General features: G+C 41.1%; 1 protein-coding gene across 1 annotated transcript; it reads left to right on the forward strand.

Moving 5' to 3' along the window:
• Nucleotides 1-689: 689 nt before the first annotated feature.
• On the forward strand, nt 690-18,379 carry INSIG1 (insulin induced gene 1). The gene is made up of 6 exons (XM_050940440.1): nt 690-892; nt 1,804-2,210; nt 6,603-6,727; nt 7,455-7,621; nt 8,147-8,246; nt 15,968-18,379. Exons 2-6 carry the CDS (start codon nt 1,811-1,813, stop codon nt 15,995-15,997), a joined length of 822 nt encoding a protein of 273 aa, XP_050796397.1. The 5' UTR covers nt 690-892; nt 1,804-1,810; the 3' UTR covers nt 15,998-18,379.
• The last annotated feature ends 994 nt before the right edge of the window (nt 18,380-19,373 follow it).

Here is a 19,373-nt window from a genome sequence, read left to right on the forward strand (position 1 = left end):
TTTAGCTAATATAGTGTAGAAGCTCAAGGCCAAAAATTGGCACGCTCCAGCTGGACCCAGGGTCCTGCGATGCTCATGCACTGGGATTTTAAGACCAGAAGAGGCCATTGTAAGTATCTGTCTACTCTGACTTCCTGTCACACAGACCACAGCGCCTGGGGGAGCTGGGGCAGATCTGTGGTGCATGGGGGTAGAATGCACCATGCCCCCTGGCCAGCTGTGCAGGCGCATGGGGGCTGGAGCTGGGGCAATGTTAGAAGCTGCTGAGGGTTGTTGCCTGTTGCGATGACGGTGCAATCCGCGGGGTTTGTGCTCAAAGGGCAGCAGGACCTGGCAGCCCCCTTGTCCCCTGCTAGGCTCAGCTCAACCCTACACGTGAGCATCCTGCTCCATTCTGGTCTATGAGGCCTAGTCCCTGCCCCTCCCCACCCACCTGGCCTCAGACAGTTGAAACCGGCTGCGCTTTCCGTTGGGACCGGAGCGGAACGTTCGTTCCGCTCGGAAGGGATCCGTGACCCCCCGCCGCAGCAAGCCCCCGCCCAGCCCAGCCCAGCCCAGCCGCGCGCCAGCCCTGACGCTGTGCGGCTGTCAACCGAGAAGGAAGGCGGGTGGTGTGTCCCGCACGTCATATGGGCCGCCTGGCTCCCATTGGCTGCCGAGCCTCACCAGACTGAATGTTGGTCCCGGCGCCGCGCGAGGGCTCCCTGCCCCCACCGTTCCGAGGGGAGGGGCGGGGGCCGGCTCGCCCTCTGCCTCCGGGGTAGGTCAGGAGCGGGTAACGTGACATCGAGGCTCGCGGCTTATAAACCTTTCCCCAGCCCGCTGCGGCGGCCGGACGGGACCGTGAGGGAGTCGAGCAGCGACCCCGCAGGTGGGAGCCCAGCCGCGGCAGGTAGGTGACCCGGCAGCCGTGGTGCTCAGCGCTCCTCCCCCCGTCCAGCGTGGCCCCTAGTGGCGGGCGCTGCCGTCCGACTCTTGCCCTTCGCGGGCAGGCGCTGTTAGGCGCGGGCTGAGGGGACCCCTGCAGGGCTGCGCTGCCTGCCCCGGGGGTTGGGCCGCTCCCGGGGACCCCGCCTGGCGTGGGGTGGGTCAGTCCTTCCCGGCTTGAGCGCTTGGCCTCTGACACCCAGCTGGGCTGGGGAGGGGCCTAGAGCTAGCTTGTCCTGGGGCTGAGAGCCTGGTGCCGGGGTCTAGGCGAGGATGCCCCCCGCTGCCTGTTCCCCTGTCCAGCCGGGTGTAGCGGCTTTGACCTTATTGATGGCTGAGGTGCCCTGAGGGTCTTCCCCAGCATCCCCTTCCCGGTGTCTGGCATGTGATGGATTCACATGCAGAGACCTGGATGCACCATCTGGCCTGTTCTTGGCGCTGCCACAGTCTTACTCTGTGAGCTTTGGCAAGTCACTTGACTTCAGTGTCTCATTCTCCAGCTGTAAAATGAGGCTGTGGGTGCTGGGGATGTAAATTAATTTAAATGTTGGGGGAGGGATAGCTCAGAGGTTTGAGCACTAAATCCAGGGTTGTGAGTAAATCCTTGAGGAGGCCACTGAGAGATCAGGAGTGTAAAAAAAACTGTCTGGGGATTTGTCCTGCTTTGAGCAGGCGGTTGGACTAGATGATTTCCTGAGGTACTTTCCAACCCTGATATTCTATGAACTCCTCAAATGGTAGGCACTATAGACATGTGAAGTAATAGTGCTTATATGTGTGTGCGTGCGCCTGAGTATTTAGTGATTGCCCATGCTTTGGGGCACTAATAGGCACTCTTTTCTCTCTCTTCCCCCCCCCCCCCCCCGTGTGTGTTAGGACACCAATGGTGAAGCCAATGCCCAGATTAGAGAATTGCACCTGGAGTTGTTCCTGTGCTGCTAGGGGAAGGCATAAAAACCAGCTGGGGAAAACTGCTGTTGGACTGGCTGCCAAGGTGGGCGAGATGCTGAGCGCTTCTGTCTCAAGCTCCCCACTGACTTTGGTGGATCATGGAACACGGACCCCTAGCGCTTCCAGTATCAGAAACAGTGGCACCAGCAGTCTGAATTTGAACCAACACTTGGTGCAACGGAGCCTGGTGCTCTTTGCTGTGGGTGCTTTCATGGCACTGGTGTTGAACTTACTGCAGATCCAGAGGAATGTGACTCTGTTCCCTGAGGAAGTCATTGCCACTATCTTCTCCTCTGCCTGGTGGGTGCCCCCTTGCTGTGGGACAGCTGCAGGTGAGTTCCTATAGTTGGCCTGGAGGTGGGTTGGTCAGCTGCAATGTGAGAAAGAAGGTGGTACTGGGGATGGGGAGCATCTGTGGCCCGCATGTTCGGGGGTTTGGCAGTGGCCACACTTAATGTGTATGTAGCTGGCATGATGTCTGGGCTTGGGTAAGAATGGACTTGGTCCAGCTTTTCCCCACATCCAGAAGAAAACTAATTTCATATCTGGCACAAAGTGCTTCCTGAGCTTAAGTACACTCTTTACAAAGGTGATATGCTTCTCTTTCAAACTGCCTTTACATGTACTTGAGGTGTGAATCCTCTATTCAGGTGGCCAATATTTCAGCAATGAGATGTTCTGAGGGAATAATTGGATACATCTCTCTACACACAGCTCTTTAGGGCTGAGGGGATTTTTGCAGGCTGTGGTGTATAGGATTTTTCTCCTGGGAGCCAAGAGAAGCACTCTCCACTTGTTGCAGAGTATTGGGATACATCCTGGGTGTCCTGTTGTCTGGCAGGACTGTCAATAGTGCTTGGACCTAGTGCAGCAGCAGGTATGGCTCTCATCATCGCTGCTTGCTGTATGATTGGTTCCCTCTGAAACTGGTGAGTCGCAAGGTTCAGTTATTATTGGCTGCCTGAGTGAACATGCCACAGACAGAGAATCGAAAACAAGGAAGTCACATGTCAGTGGGGAATGAGGGAAGCCTTTCTGGCTGTCTGCCCTGCTCTCTGCCTAGAGCAGTGCAACTGCCAGCAGCCACAATCTCAGTAACCACCAGAAACTGAGTTCTTGCAAGCTACAGCACAATCTGTAACAAAACACACAATGAAAGTAAGAGGTCTTTTTGTTTGTTTGAACAAAAATGGGCAGCTGACCTCAGTATAGGTATGGTAAAAGCAGGGCTTAAATTATTAGTATATCTAGTATTTACAGATGGCATTGGGGAAAGGGTGGGGAGGGAGATGGCAGGTTAAATTTAAAAACAAATAAAACCAAGATAAATGTTCCCATGACTTTTTTTTAAAAACACAAATAGGGAAGAAAAAAAATCTTAAACCTTCCCATGTAGCATCTGCAATCCAAATGTTATAGCACTGTGCTAGTACATTAAAGTAAGAGTGGAAAATCTGTAGACTCTCTGGCTTGTGGAAACTGAAAACACCATAACCAGTGAAAAGGAACTCTGCTCTTTAGAATTGTTTTAATAATCCAAGGAAAGCATTATCTGCAACACTGATGAGAATTTCCTTCTTAAAAACATACCTTTCAATCCAATACACCTTTAAATCCATCTTATATAAGGAGAACAATTATAGCAGATTACATACAACTTTACTTTCCAACTCTGGCCAGGTATAATGTTTTCAACAATCTCATCATTCTTGTAAGAACCCTCTGAAGATGCATGGGTGTGGTGTTTGTTCTGGGGTGTGTGTGTGTGAGGAGGTGTGTGTTAAACAGAGTGTTTTGTCTTGGTGAGTAAGTGTGTATATAGCTGAGTACATCATCACTGATAGACCAGAAGTTTTCTTCAGCAGGACTAGATTGAAAGCTTTCATTTGAGTTTTGTGCTTTCTGATCAGAGGATTGTGCGAATCCTGTGTTACGATATACTGACTTTAGGCAAGTTCCTCTACCCTACAGGTACAAGTACCTCTACAGTAGCAAAAACACCTAACCAAAGGTTAGAAAATACGAAAGAGTTTGTATTGTGCTTGCAAACAAAAAAGCACAAAATTAATAAGCTAGCTAATTTGAGATATTTAGTTGAACAAACATCTACATAAAGTAACTCAGTGTCAAGTCTGACTTGTTTAAAGCTGTAGCCATTTAACACTGTTTGTTTGGGCCCCCACAGTAAATTGTTTCCAAAGGAGAGTATTCTTTGGAATACCCCAGAGTGAGTAGCACAAGAGTGTCTCCTGTTTGGTACAATGTCTTTTGAATGTAGACAAATCTGTTTTTCAATTTGAAAATGAATTGCTGCCGTGATAATGGTGTAGCTGACATAACATTCTAGACAAGTCTGAAATCCCAAGCTTCTGAGTGTCTCTTCTAGCCAGCTACAACTTTTGAAGCTTAAGTGCATGGCAAGAACATGTGTGAAAAGAGATCAAACAGCCCTTTCCTAGTCCCAGTAAGTTCTGGAAATAGAAGTGACTTTTACCCCTTCTTAGAAGTTGCTTTTAAAAACAGATACCACCTAATCTTGAGTGAAATTCTTCCTGTAGTTGCAATGGAATATAACTTTAATTGGTGCAACTGACAACAGAATTTGGCTCATTTAAGGCTTTATCCTGCTACTGTTGAAGTCTACGGTAAGGGTTAGGATTAGAGTCAGCGTTAAAGGCCACTAGATAATCTAGTTTGATCTCTTGTATATCACAGGCCACCCACATGCCAAACACAACACCAAAGTATTACAGCCCCCAGGAAACTAGACGGTTATGTGCAATGGACAGAGAATGGATGGGACCCAGGTGCACCACTGGTCAAGGCCCCCACAATGGCAGGCATGATTAAATGAAAGTGAGTCAGATAATCCTGGGAAGTGACCTGCACCCAGATACTGAAAAGAATGGAAATGACCCCAGGAGGTGGGTGTGGGGGAGGCATTTTGCCTATGTGACCTGGGGGAAAAGTCCTTCCTGACCACTCCATCCCCAGCACACACACACAGTGATCAGTTAGACCCTGAGCATGTGAGCAAGAACTAGCCATCCAGGCACTGAGAGGAGAGACTGCTCTGTGCCATCTTGGAGCTCTGGCCTATACCATCCAGTGTCCCAGCTCCAGCTGTGGCCATCCCTGATGCTTCAAAGGAAGGAGATTTAAAATAAAACCCTTCCAGAATACATTTGGGGTTGCAGGCTGGAATGCTGAAGCATGAGCTTTTGGAAGATAAGACAAACTAGAAGTGAGCCCCAGTGCTGTGGAACCTTGCTCCCCTCCCATCACAAGCAACCTGGTCATACAAGTGCACTCATAAATTTGTCCAGCTCTCTTAAAACTAAATAAGGTATATACTCTTAGTTTCCTTGATTTGAATGGGAGCAGAAATGGGCCATTATAATCCAACTAGTGTTTGAAAGTCTGTGACAGAGTGACAATCTTGGAATCTTGTGTGGTTGATTATATTGACTTGTTTGAGGGTGTTGGTTGCATTGGGGAGTTTGAGTTGTATAGGTGGCAAATCAACTTTTGAAGAATTGTGGCAGTTGGCCCAAGTAATCCATCTTGTACAAGCATCCTCATATCACTGACTTGTAACAACAAATGAAATTATTGTATGCAAATTAGGTGTACAAGACGGGTGGCAATTGGCTGTTACCTCTGTCACTGGTCTAGCTGGATAGATATAGTAGCTGAAAGCCCCTGCTGTTGCATGGGTGTAATTGGGTAAAGTCAAAATGGCTGAGAACTTAAAAAGTGGATAGTAATGGATCATGAATCCCAGTGATGACCAATCCTGGTGAAATTCTAAACACACACATACACATACACTCTGTCTGTTTGCTTGCAGCTGTTTCCATCACTTCACACTGACTCAGACATTCAAGACTTCAGAGTGACAGTCCTGAACTTTTTTATAGCTATGTGAGGGGGGAGTTCCTCTGCTCATGGTTTAAGTTCAGGCAGGTATTTATAATCCTGATTCAGTCTATTGTAAGATGCCTGTAACAGTCATGCCTATTCAGTTGTCACTGGCGGTGTCTTGGCTATACTGGATTCTGAAAGTAAAGAAATATTCCACCCTTCACTTTGATTTAAGTTTTCGGTAATGTCATGTGTTGACTTTGTTATGTAACACATATCCAGCAGAATAGATGCAGAGTGAGTGTGAACTGTTACTCTTGGGAAAAGGAAGTCCCCTGACTCTCTGGACTTGTCTTCACTACAATGTCAACCATACTTCTGTGCTGCCTTCAGAGCTGGGCAGTCAGAGAGCAGGTGGCCAGCTCTGAAGGCAGTCCAGAAGGAAGGGTGGCAATACACCATACCATACCACCTTTATTTCTGCGCTGCGGCAGTACAGCCTTCAGTGGGTGCCTGGCCAGCAACTGCCACTCTGTTGCCCAGCTTTGAAGGCAGCACAGAAGTACAGGTAGCAGTACTGTGACATTCCACCTCTTACGATAGCCTTGTGACCCCATTTTGGGTCAGGACCCCAAGTTTAAGTGTTGTGTACTTCTACCCTATAGGTTTCATAGAGGAGACCAACTTTCACTGTCCATGATGCATTTTTCACAGCCAAGAATTTGGTATGGCCCTACATATAAAGTGATATGAGTCTTTGACTGCTTAGGAGGCTTTGCCATGCACTTATTTGCCAGACTAATATTGAAATATTAATTGTATAAATTCTGTGTACAAGCTGTCTCATTTCATTCTTACAGCTGTTGTTGGTCTGCTGTACCCATGTATTGACAGCCATCTTGGAGAACCACACAAATTCAAGAGAGAATGGGCCAGTGTAATGCGATGTATAGCAGTTTTTGTTGGTATTAACCATGCAAGTGCTGTATCCTTGAACTAGTTTACCTTTTTGTGTTTTTATTTAAATGTTGATGATAATGAACTACAGTAGCAGGTTTGTCTTAAGAGTCTTAAACAGGTAAGACTTAATGCAAATAGAGACGTGGTCATAGCTTACACAACAGTTGACGAATAGATACTTATTACTAGAATATGTATTTGTCAAATAAATCGTATGCTCATGTGTCAGAATTGTTTTTAGAGTTCATACCAACTGAACCGAGGCAAACTTAAAAATGACCTTTTTGCTACTAAAATGGTTGATAAAGATAAGTTTCTCACCCATGTAAACAGCAGTCTCAGAAGTGACTGGTAGTCACTATCCCAGATGGATGCTTATTGTACTGAAATTTTTAGAATAGTTTCTATTCCAGCAGAAAACTTAAATCAACAGAAAGGGATGGAAGTCTTGGTTTTATAGGCCAAAACTTTAAAAAGTGGCCATTAAATTGGGATTCCTTAATCTTTGGGTACTTGGTATGAGCAACCTTGACCTGCTCTTCATGGTTAAGTGCTCACAACTGCAGTTATAAAAATCAGTAGGCTCTCTGCAAACCAGCTCCAAGGTCTCTCTCATTGGGCATCCAGAATTAGTGATTGTTCTTAAACTGTCAACTTCCATTTCTTTTCTACATAAGATATTAAAGTTTTTGTCTGAATCCTTTTTCTGTGACTAAAATCTTTAAGGAATTGTCCTTAACTTTCTGATTTAGAAACTGGATTTTGCAAATAACATTCAGCTCTCCTTGACTCTAGCAGCCTTGTCATTGGGCCTTTGGTGGACATTTGATCGTTCAAGAAGTGGTCTTGGTCTTGGAATTACAATAGCCTTTCTAGCCACTCTAATAACTCAGTTTCTTGTATATAATGGTGTTTATCAGTAAGTATACACATTTAAGACTTGAACTCACCTGACTGCTAGAGAATTCATTTTTTATAAAATATGGAAACTTCAATATTTTGCTTTATATTTGAGTTATTGTAGTTTGAAACTCAAAGAATATAAACAAGTGTAATGCACTGCTCCTAAAACAAAGGCAGGGCCAACCAAGTTAGGACTGTGAGCTTATGGAGAAGGTTGTGGTAAAAATAAGCTCAGACCCTTGGTAAAGTGACAAGTCGTTTTTCTCCAACCCTCTCTCCTGCTCCCCCTCCCCCCCGACCCTGAAGTGCCATGGACTGGCTCCAGAAAGAGGGAATTGCTAACCTTTTTTGGCTGGAAGTTGGCCTTAACCCAACACAGGGCTTTGGAAAGAAGAGAATTATTTCCTTTTTTTTTGGGCGGGGGGGGGAATTCCTTGCATTATTATTATGCTTCTCTGTAAGACTATTGGACTATAATTCTTTAACATAATGGAAATGCAATGTCTTTTTTTTCTAATTCACTAATTTTTGTTTACTTTAGGTATACATCGCCAGATTTTCTTTACATCCGTTCTTGGCTACCATGTATATTTTTCTCAGGCGGCGTGACTGTAGGAAACATAGGAAGACAACTGGCTATGGTAACTGTTGTATGATTAGTATTTGGATATTTCATAGGGAAGCATCCTTTACAGATGTTCGTCCATGGAGACTGTGCCTGTGAGGACATGATTCATGAACTGACTAGTAAGCCTTATAGAACCACCTCTCAAGGACTGAAACTGGAGCATAGAAATCTGGCATGTTGTCACTGGGATGGAATTCTATAGTATTCATTAGCACTAGGCTCTTTCTCCTAATCAGAGCTCTTCCAGTGGCCATATGAATCATACAGGGTGTTGTAGGCCTAATAAGAATCTTAGTATAGTGAAGTGCAGGACCATAGGAGAGCTCCTGATGTCCCCTCCACTGACTGTCTTAACACGTAAAGAGATTAGAAATTGTGGGGAGGTTGGAAGGTAAAAAGACTCTGGGGAGGGAAACCTGCTTTTTTTAAGATTAAGTTTTTTTCAGAAAAATGTTGCCCTATATAGAGCTTTTCTTCCTTCATCCTAGTATGAAAATACATGGCATCTTTCTCCTCGCAAACATGTATTTCAGGGCTTACTTCTGCATAACTGTAACTTCACACATCAGGGGATTGTATATGCTGGATAATAGCCTCATATACCTGGTTCTTAAATAGATATAGTAGAAACTTGCTTTCTTTACAGCAATATTTAACAGTTTAAAAAAAACTCTTGCCTATGGCTTGCAAATCAGCTTAAAACCTGCTTGTCAAATGTGTTCTGACATTGACAGTCATAATTAATACTGCATTGATTTGGCTTCTGTCTCCTTAGCCACAATTCTCTGATCCTGGAAAGCCTCCTCCAATTGACTATTTCTGCTACCCTGCAATACTGATGTGATTGAGGTGTATAACCTTTCCCAAAAGAAGGGCACAGGAGCTTTCAAGTACTTGACATGTCAGGCTTAATGTTCGAGATTTTTTAAAGGAGTAGGGGATGCTATTGAATGGCATGTGTGCCCTAAAAGTAGGTGAAGGTCTAGTGTATGTAGCTTGTGTAACACAACAGGCCTCTTATCTCATTCCTTCTACCCTAGCTCTTCTCAAATCAGTGTTGGGAAAACTATTCCTGCTGGTGTGAATAGGGTCACAGTTCAACGTACCTTGTAGTATACTTTCCTACTGAGGTGTTGAACTTGACTGATCCCATCAGTGCCTTTGGGACAGTAGTTTTTAACACTGGTTTGCAGAAAAGTCAGGTTAGGGAGATTGTTTGACCTCTTTGCTTCAGTGTCAGACATTAATTTATTTAGTGTACAACGGGCCATAGGGTCTGTTACTGAACTAATGAGAAAAGTGGGGGAAGAAGCATAGTTGAGGTCACTTCCCTTTGGCATTTTGGGACAAATTTTGAGGCTACTCGCTGGTCCTGAGTCCTATGGCTATGTTCATGCTCTCAAACTTTTTCAGTGAGTATGGAAGTTTGCATGAATGTACTTTTTAATGTGCAAGACCATTAATACGATTTTAAAAACCTGTAACAATATAATCTGTCTGTATATTTTTTAGTTAAATAAGATGATGCTGAACACAACTCAGATGGATAAGAAGAAATTAGTGTTTCTAAAAGGGTGCATGTGATATTGGCTCTTTAGAGTGATAAGAAATCTAAAGCCCAAACAGATCTCTCAACTCTCTCTGATTTAAGTGCAAGATGGATTTTTAACTAAGGAGTTACAACTGGTACCTCCATAATAAAGCCTATATAGATATTGCTAGTGTTTATTTAATGTTACATTGTGCAGCATCTTTATTTAACAGCAGTGATAAAGGAAGTTAGTTGCCTTTGTCCAAACCTGGGGGTGGGGGCAGATCAAACTGCACATAGGGTTTAGGAGAGTCTCCCTTCACACTGGTAATACTACTTAACTGGCAATGCTGACTAATTACAGAATCAGGTGGGGTTGCCGGGAAGAGTTTAGAAATTAAAGTTCTAGAAAGAAAGGACAAAACTTGACAGATGTGTTGGTGATGAGTTACTATAACAAATAAGGATCCCTTATCTGTCATTACTACAGCAGGTAATTTTCCACTGGAATGACTCTGGAAAATCCAGTTTTTGCCAAATTGAAACTTTCTGCATGAAAACTTTTTCTTTCCAAAAAGAATTCTATTTTCTGTTGAGGAAAAATTAAAATGACAGCTGTCCACCTGGGAAGTTTCTCAATTTCACTTTCTGCAGGGAGAAAGTGAAATTGAACAATAACCTTCTATGCAGCCAGCCAGCCAGCAAGCTGAAAAGTCCATTGTAGTTTTCAGAAAGTAGAATTCTTCTGGAAATTCCTTCCTTTGAAAATACTGCATTTTCATACTTTGATTAAAATGTGAAACTTTTTATGGGAAGGGATTTCCGGCCAGTTATTACAATTTTGAGTAATCCATTATCACTAAAAGTTGTCACAAGCAAATGCAAGTGAATAAACTGGAAATGGAATCATGTAACTTGTTCCACTAGGTCTTTTCTTGTGCTTCTTGGATGATCTCAATCTTCCGCTGATCCTGTGTGGATCACGGGACACTTAACAGACTTGTACCGTCTCCCATCCTTGTTTACTACAACATCGTAGTTTAAACTAAATCTGAACAAAGTGGTATTACTTTGTAACAGTGTTCTCTAGGCTATATCAAGGCAGTGAGCCAGATGAAAATTCTTAATCCTACAAATACTTATGTTAGTTGCTTTTTGGCGCTACTTAAAACAAAAGGCTATACACTTAGAGCTCTTTTAGAGGAAGAAAGGTTGCTTTTTTGCCATCTCTCACTTCTTGTCTGAAGGAATATGACCTTCATAAATGTGGCTTTGGATACAAGCTACAGTTTGACCTGCTGAGGTGTACGACCCATGTGACGATCTGCCACACACATTGACACTAAGGCCTCTTCTCCACTAACCAAATTGCTGTACTGCATGTAAATAGCTTTCTTAAACATCCTATGTGGAAGCTTGGTCTACAATTTTGAAATAACTGGACTAGTCACAGCTATAAGGGAGTTTAAAAATCTGTTCATGTTCTGTACCAAAAGAGAATTGAAAGTGAGGGCTTGATTCTCTGCTGTGTTGCACCTTTATCTAGTCACTTATAAAGGCAAAGCAGAGTGTGTGTAAAATTCTTCCAAATCAGAAAGGTAGCATTTTATATCCACTTTGTTTGCATATAAATGACTAGACAAGATGCATGGCAATGGTGGAGAATCAAGCCCAATGCATGTAAGCCTTCACCAGTCTAGAGGTCAGAATTGTACCTTTCTACACTTCCTGCTTACTCTCTAACTTGTAGAAGTGTCTTCCCTTTCTTCCCCCCTCCTCTCCCCACTTTATATATATTGTTAGGTGAAGAACATACATTGTGAAGTAGCTCCAGCTTTCTGATTACTGGATTCCAGGAGATGTAATGTATATTTTGAACATGTGTAGTAATTAAATGTAGCAACAACCTGGTAGCAGGCAAAGCACCTTAGGCTAAGGCTACAATCACACCTGATTTCTCTTAACTAGGCAATAATACGGTTTCCAAAGAGAAGCTGCCACCAATTGTGCCATGTCTGGAGCTAGTCACCTAACCCAAGTTGTAGGGCAAAGACTCTATTTTTGTATTGTGACCATGCTTAGACAGCAAAGGAAGCAAGAGAAATAAAAATATACCCTATATGTATTTGCTTGGTACTTCTGGAGCATCTCAATAAAATTTGAAAAAACCTAGGGTCTGTCTTAATCACAGTCTACAGCCTCTCTGATTTTTAAACTACTGCTGAAGCTTGGGTGTGAATTCTAGGCCCTATGCCAGTCCATGATCAGTTTCTCTCTCTGGTTCAGCTTCTCTGTTGTGAAAAATAAACACTACTGTTTTTGGTGAATTACTCACAGATTTTTATTTTAAAAGTGAATAAGTATCAGTCCTAGTCTAAGGCAGCTTGTGCCCAGGTAGAGGCCAAACAAGTCCCCTTGAGCAGGTTTGGTTGTATTGGCACAAATTAACACTAAAATCAAAGTTCATCTTAAACCTCCTCTCTGGCTTGGTTTCTATGGTTCCTCCTCCTGGACTACTCACTTCACACCCTACTTTAACTTGAGAGATCCTGTCTGACCTCCTTTATATTGGGTTGGGGTAATGGAACTATCAGAGTCAGAAGAACTCCAGCATGATTACTGTATACTAACTCTGTATATGATTTCAGTCAAACACAGATTTTCTCATAAGCCCTTATTAAAAAGTAATAACCTACTGCAGAGCATATCCATAACTTGACTGCTGTGGCCTATCACACTATAAGTTGACTAGGATATGTTCATTATGCAACATAGTGTTGTTTCTATTGTGAAACTTCACTTTCTTTCTGTAGGTAAGTGGACTCCTCCCTTCTGCCTATACAGTTTCCTTTGGAAGTCCTGTGTGGGACATGGTTTCAAGTCTGGCTTTCTTTTTGTTCAGCACACAGGCTTTGCCTCTATTCTGTGATTACCTGGCAACACTAACATGTGACCACATGACTGAAGTTTTATAATGTAGTTCCCTCTTAATAGGGCTTTTGGCCATAGACACCTGTCCCTGTTTTGCTTGTTGGGGGAAAAAAATGATACTTTTGTTCTCTTTTGAGCACTCGTGTTTATGCATCAGCCACTTTTGACTTAACAGTAGTTGTTAAAACCCTAAAATTGAGTAAAAACCTAAAACTGGTTATACCTGTGAACACCTACTTGAGTCTTACCTTGAGAAGCATTTGTACTGAGCTTTTGCAGCCTTACAAGGAAGCTACCATTGCATCTTAATATGGCAGGTAGCTGGGCAGTGCTAGAGTCTAGTCTGTGGAACCCATTCCACTTGACATCCCTCACTTTAAACAAACAACGTTCTAGAACAAATTCATCCCTGGCATGAGCAAGTGCAAGGGAAATTTCACCTACTTTAGTCAGGGCTGAATTTAGTCCCTTTCCCCCAAAAAGTGTGGGTTTATGCACACAGCTAGGCTGTTAAAACATGTTCATTAGTCATCCTCTGTCCGCCTCCACCCATTCATGAACCTACTTTTGCTGTATTTTGTCACTAACAAAGGTTGTGAGCTCTCCTAGGGTAGGGATTGTAGCTTTGTACAGCACCTAGCACAGCAGGGATTTTATCCCCCAACAGGAGTTTCTTAGTGGTAGTGTAACTTTGTGTAGGAGACCTTCTTATATTTCTCTGTAAAAATAACTTTGTAGCGCCCTTGTCTCAGGAGATTGGAAGGTGCATGAAATAGGGAACTGCACGAGGAGGATGTACTCCTGATTCTATTTCAGCATCTGCCACCGCGTTTGTAATGCTAAACAAGTCACTTATACCAAAATTCTCAGAGGTAGCTACTTTTCTTTTTTCTCTTCCTTCCATCCTGGGTGCCCAGTTTAAGACACTTGAGGCCTGTCTTGCAGAAGTGCTGAGTGCTCACAACTGAAACTCTGTTTTGAACATATCAGGTGTTATAAAATGCTAAATACTCTTGGCAATTGTCATGTTGGACATCTAAATTAGTTGGTATTTTTGTCACTTCGGTCCTTAATCTCTGTGCCTTAGTTTCCCATTTATAGACTGGGGATACCATCTTCACCTCATGGGTGTGCTGTAAAGATAAATTTATTAATGTTTGTGATGCACTCAGATGAACACACAAAAAAAACTGTGAGGAAATGAAGAACGCTGTATTCCTTAAAGGGCTTGGATCGTGTGCAGTAATTAAGGCCTGGGGTCACACATTGAGTGATGAAAATGAAAAGAAATATTGAATCACTACCTGCTAAGTGAGCACTGTCTGTCTTGTGCACTGAACGAAGCAGAGATATGATGCGAAAAAAATGTGATCATGTAAAGACTATTATAGTGAATACACACAAGGGGAACCTTAGTTTTGGCACTTCCTGATTTGAGTGCTTAACTTTGCAATATTAACATTAATAGTTTTTTATGTGTAATTTTATAATGTGCTGTACAACACTTCTATTATAGATGAAATCAGTAGTGCTTTGAGATCACTCTTAGTCTCTGCTAATAGAAGCCCCTTAAAGTACTCTAACTGAAGCATAATCCTTCTACTCTTGACACCATTAAATATATACATTTAATTTGGCCCTAAAGAGGAAGACTGACTAGGTTATAAACAATTGCAAACCCACTCTTAGTTCCTTGGGATATGTCCATTTTCAACACTGACATTCTATGTGCATCTTTGTCTCTCTATTTCAAACTGCCTAGGTTTTAATCTTCCTGGATTACTGTCTGGGAATACTTCGCATTCTGTGAGAACAACGGCCTCGAGGACTCTTACTAAAATAGTAGGGGACCACACTAATAACCCTTTGGTCATATCTTTTGGAGATTTGTGTCACAAGCTCTGTTCCTTGCCGTTCCAAAACTCCCATGGACTGCACTGTTCTGGATGTGCAAGAGGTACAACAGTAGGGCCCTGTAGTGTATGGAATCAATATGCATCTTAACTGCATCAACAGAGTCAGTTTTAGACATAACGCCCAATCTAATCTTTTGAAGACAAACCAGTTGTGAAGTGCAAGCCATGTCAAAACATCCAAGGATTTCTCCATCTTTATACAAAGACTTGCACTGAAAACTACATTGTTTCCTAGTACAAATATTCCCCTAGAAAGCTTCGTCATGTACAACTGTTTCATAACCCATTTCAATATAGTTAACATTTGGATGCTGCCCCAGAGCGTAGATTCTAAGGATAGCCTTCTTGGAGAATGCTAAATAATGTTTCCCTGCTACTGTGAGATTTACTGCAAGGTACCACCTGACTATGCCATGAGCTGTATTCTTCCTTGACACAAAGCTATGTTTTAAGCCAAAGTTGGAAAACAGTAGGCAGACTTAAAGAAAACAATGGGAGCAAGTGTCAGAACACTACAATGTTAAAACAGAAATCAATAGATCAGTTTTGACAATGAGCAATTGACAGACAGTTATTGTCAGAATAATGAGATTCATAAAGATGAACACACTTAACTGGGAGCTAATGCCGATTTGGTGCATTCTGTCAGTCTTTAATAGCAAATCAGTTCTACCCAATTCATTATATGGATAGTTCCATTGTCAGTACTTCTGTAGATTGGAATATGTGGCCTCAATTCAGGAAAACACTTGAAGTCAGTGGGACTTAAGTGCAGATACATGCTTAAAGTTAAAGCAAAAGAGTTTTCCTGAATTAAAGATGGATGTACTTCTCCCAAATTAACATCATTATAACTAGCTATAATACTGTATTAAAATCAATGAAAGTTCATTAAGCTGGACTATTCTCTGGTCAAAGTTCTGAAGTATTAACAATCTATTCTTAACAATTGTTTTGGGAGCTTATTCTAAATGCTACTTATTAAACCTCATTTTTGTAAGCGTTAATATGTAATACTTATAGTTTAGGTCTATGGATAAAAAACTTCTTGTGCAAAGGGGAAAATATCCTTCCCATTTTTAGATGGGAGAAATTAAGACAGAGGTGAAGTGCCTTGTCCAAGGTGTCACAGCGTATCAGTAGCAGAGCTCAGATTAGAACCCAAATTTTCTAACTCCCAGCCAGTGACAAATATAAAGGTCCAGATTTGTTCAAGTTATTTCAATAATTTCTAAAAATACTGGAAACCTTTAGTGTACAGTAATGTGTACCTCAGTAGATAATGTAAGTCACACAACAATAAAATGCGGTATTGTGTACTATATTAATCACTTCTCTTTTTTTTTTTAACCACAGGGTATTCCTGAGAAACCACACACTGATTAAATCCTTGGAGCAAAAGACATGGTGCCAGTATGAAAACAAAATTAAGAAGATGTGTTCTTGTTTTTGACTGTGGATTATTTTTTCTAAATCTCTGTGGGCTTACCGCACAAATGACTTGTGAAAAATATTAATCCATTTTAGAATAGCCAAGTGAAATTAACTGCTTATCTTGAAATCTTACCTTGATTTACTGCATAAGCATTTGCGTCTGGCTGTTCTCTGGAAGAATTTAACATCAAGTTACATACAGCAGTTCTGACTAGGTGACAGTTTTCCAATTACTAGATTCCAATTTCAGTTATTGAAGCAGCTGCCATATTTCAAAGCCTTGAAACTAAAATTTAATTACAAGCTCTTGTATCAGTGCCCAAAGGAAGTAGATTGATGGTGCTTAAAAAAGGTGAAGTATGGTTTAATAGGAATAGTATTTATCCAAATCTTTTTTTAAAAAGGGTTGTTTAAAAATAAGCGATCTAAATTAAATTAAAAGCATTAGTGCAATGCTTTGAGTTGTATGAAGGAATCATCCCCTTATTTGTAATGTTGCATTGCTTTTTTGAGATAACTTAGTATAGAATCTATAAACCATTTCAGAACAATAGGAGAATACTATAGACAATCTTGTTTAAAGCAGACTGTATGAAACAGCTAAAAGCCCCAATTTTAATAGTTTCATTACAGTTCATCTGTCTAATACTTCTATCTGTATCTTGGCCAAAAAGTACCTTATTGAATTGGGGTCAGATTAAGTGTGTCAGTATGCTTGCTTAATGTTGGGTATATACCTTAGTATTTTACTAAATCTGGGCCTCAAATATGCTGAGCACCTGCAGTCCCATTGCTACTAGTGGAAATTGCAGGTGCTCAGAATTTGACCCCTATCTTCCATTAAAGTTAATGAAAATACTTGTATTTATTTCTTTGGGAGTTGAATCAGGCCCTGTAAAGAGCAGATTATGAGCCTAATCTTCCTTCTACTTTAGTCAGTAAGAGTTTTGACTGAATTCAATGGAAGCAGGAGCAGACTAGGATTGTCACTTACTATTTAATAAATGAAGCATAGTTATTAGGTTACTTGTCCGTTCAATTTTTGGAGAGATCACCACTTTATTTTTTCACAACCCTATAAAACTTGCAATCTGTGATTGCCTTGTAAAAAAAAAAATTAAATAGTGCTTATGTCACTACATTGAACATTTGGTGTTTCTAAATATTTAGTTCTAGTGAGCACAATGTATGCGTTTAATGGCTTAGACCTCAGTAGACTTAAATAGCAAGTATTAGGTCTTAAAATTAAAGTGCAATGTACAGTAAAATCTGAGCCTTGTATTCTCTTCAATAGTCATTGTTTCTTATGAGATATTAAAGAGAAGGTTCTGAATTCATTTCAATGCTGCATGGAGGAAAAATTCAGCAATAATTTAATTAGCAAAGTTAGCTTGTTGTTGTCCCTTTATTGAACCCAAACTTTTAGAAATACTCCAGTTTTGTGGTTATGATGTACTTGTATACTTTTATGAATTTGCCTTTTGTATTATGCAATTTTTGTTCATTTCCAATCTTATGTAGCTTCAGAGCTAGCCCATGACATCTGTTTAGAGGCTTAGCCATCAGCAGAAGAGACATTGAGACTAAATAATAGTATTTGTAATTTTATTTCCTTTTTGAGGGAAATTATTAATGCTTTGGTGCAGACTTGAAAATCCTGAATTTGAAGAGAAGGGAGTAAACAAAAGTAAAATTGCCTTCAGCTTGAAGACTAGCACAAAGGCTATCTTAAACTGAGCCCAATTCTGATCTTGCTTTAGTGTAAATCAGTAACTCCATTTGCTTCAATGGAATATCACTGGTATAAGGGCCTTCTGCTGCAAACATTTATGATGGGAATAACTATAGATATGGATAGTCAAATTAAGCTCAATAGGACTACTGAGAAATTTATGTGCATAAGTGCTTGCAAGATCAAGGTGGCAAGGCCTGAGATCAGAATTGAGCTAATTCATTCAATAAAATGGCTGACTGTGCTATTTGGAGAAACCTATTAAGTTGAAATAAATGTTGTTACCAGTGTCAGTGCCTAAATAACCAGATGTGATTAAAGGGCACAATAAGCTGTAAATATATTTGATCGTACAGCAGTAAGTATTTAAGGTGTATTTTTAAAAGACCAACTAAATCTATATGTGTTAGAAATAATGCAGCCAAAAATGTAAGTCAAAAGTTCAGTTTTGCCAATACTTCTAAGTATATTAACCAAAGTGATCAGTTGTGGGAGAGAAATTTGCACTATTCAGGATTTGAACACTTACATTCTCATTCTTACTGATGAGTTTTCAGCAGCGTGTTTTGCCTTTTTATTATTAAAGGTTTAAGACCAAGTAACTTATTTGTGGATTTTATTTAAGAAAAATTTACTGAATGAGGCCAAAGTTGATAGCCATTCTGTTATTCATTCTGATTGGCAGAAAGTACTACATATAACACACATCCTTTTAAAACTCAAATGAAGTGAAATTTTGAGGCAGCTGTTCTTTAAAAAATAAAGTAAACCATGGCTTACAACTCATTGTGATTGAAGATGGTAAGAATTTTTGGGGGATGGAGGGATAAAAACCTTTTCCTGCCTTCCACAATTTGGTACATTTTTTAACTCCTTGGCAGATCAGCATATGTTGCTGCTGTTTGATTTGAATAACAGTGAAAGGATAAATCAGTGTAAGGATGGTGTGTCTCATTTCCTTCCAAGATGTTCTAATTCTTCAGCTAAAATCTTCAGACTTTATGGGTTAAAAAAACAAGTGTACAATTTAAATTTTCCTCTCACAATGGTAGGGAAGCTACTTGGTTACCGTGCAATAAGGAATGCTCTCAAATTTGCCATCTAATGGAATCTCTTGCGAAGGTGTATGCCATATTTGGCACACATCTAGGGCAGATTAACTAGCCTGCAGTTAACTCAGCTGTATTTTTTAATACAAGTTAGATTATTATAACCTAGAGTCTGATAATTTTCCCCATAATCTGTGGTCTGAGCAGATGCTCTGGGTATAAAATCTCTGGGCAATTATATGGAAACAAGCCTCTGCTGCCTTTTGAATGGGGACTGGGCCAGGAGTGATGCATGTTCCTACTGCCAAGCATTTAGGAGCTCAAGGTGGAAAAATAAGACTTAGGGTATGTTACTGCTCTATAGGGTAGAGATAAATGAAGTAGGCTTGAGCCTAACACCATTCTATGCAATAATATGACAATATAAAAGAATTATACCTTTAAAAACCTTATAAACATAGCTGTGACAAATATTGTAACTGTATACAGTGTTCTTGGGGGAACATAAACTTAATACAGTACGTATCACTGTGGGCCAGGGATTGTG

Source organism: Gopherus flavomarginatus, chromosome 2 (genome assembly GCF_025201925.1).
Source record: "Gopherus flavomarginatus isolate rGopFla2 chromosome 2, rGopFla2.mat.asm, whole genome shotgun sequence".
Taxonomy (NCBI): Eukaryota; Metazoa; Chordata; order Testudines; family Testudinidae; genus Gopherus; species Gopherus flavomarginatus.

Coding starts and splice junctions, on each gene's coding strand:
- INSIG1 (XM_050940440.1), top strand. CDS start 1,811: ATGGTGAAGCCAATGCCCAGATTAGAGAATTGCACCTGGAGTTGTTCC. Junction 6,728..7,454: donor GTATTAACCATGCAAGTGCT/GTATCCTTGAAC, acceptor TTTCTGATTTAG/AAACTGGATTTTGCAAATAA. Junction 7,622..8,146: donor GTATATAATGGTGTTTATCA/GTAAGTATACAC, acceptor TGTTTACTTTAG/GTATACATCGCCAGATTTTC.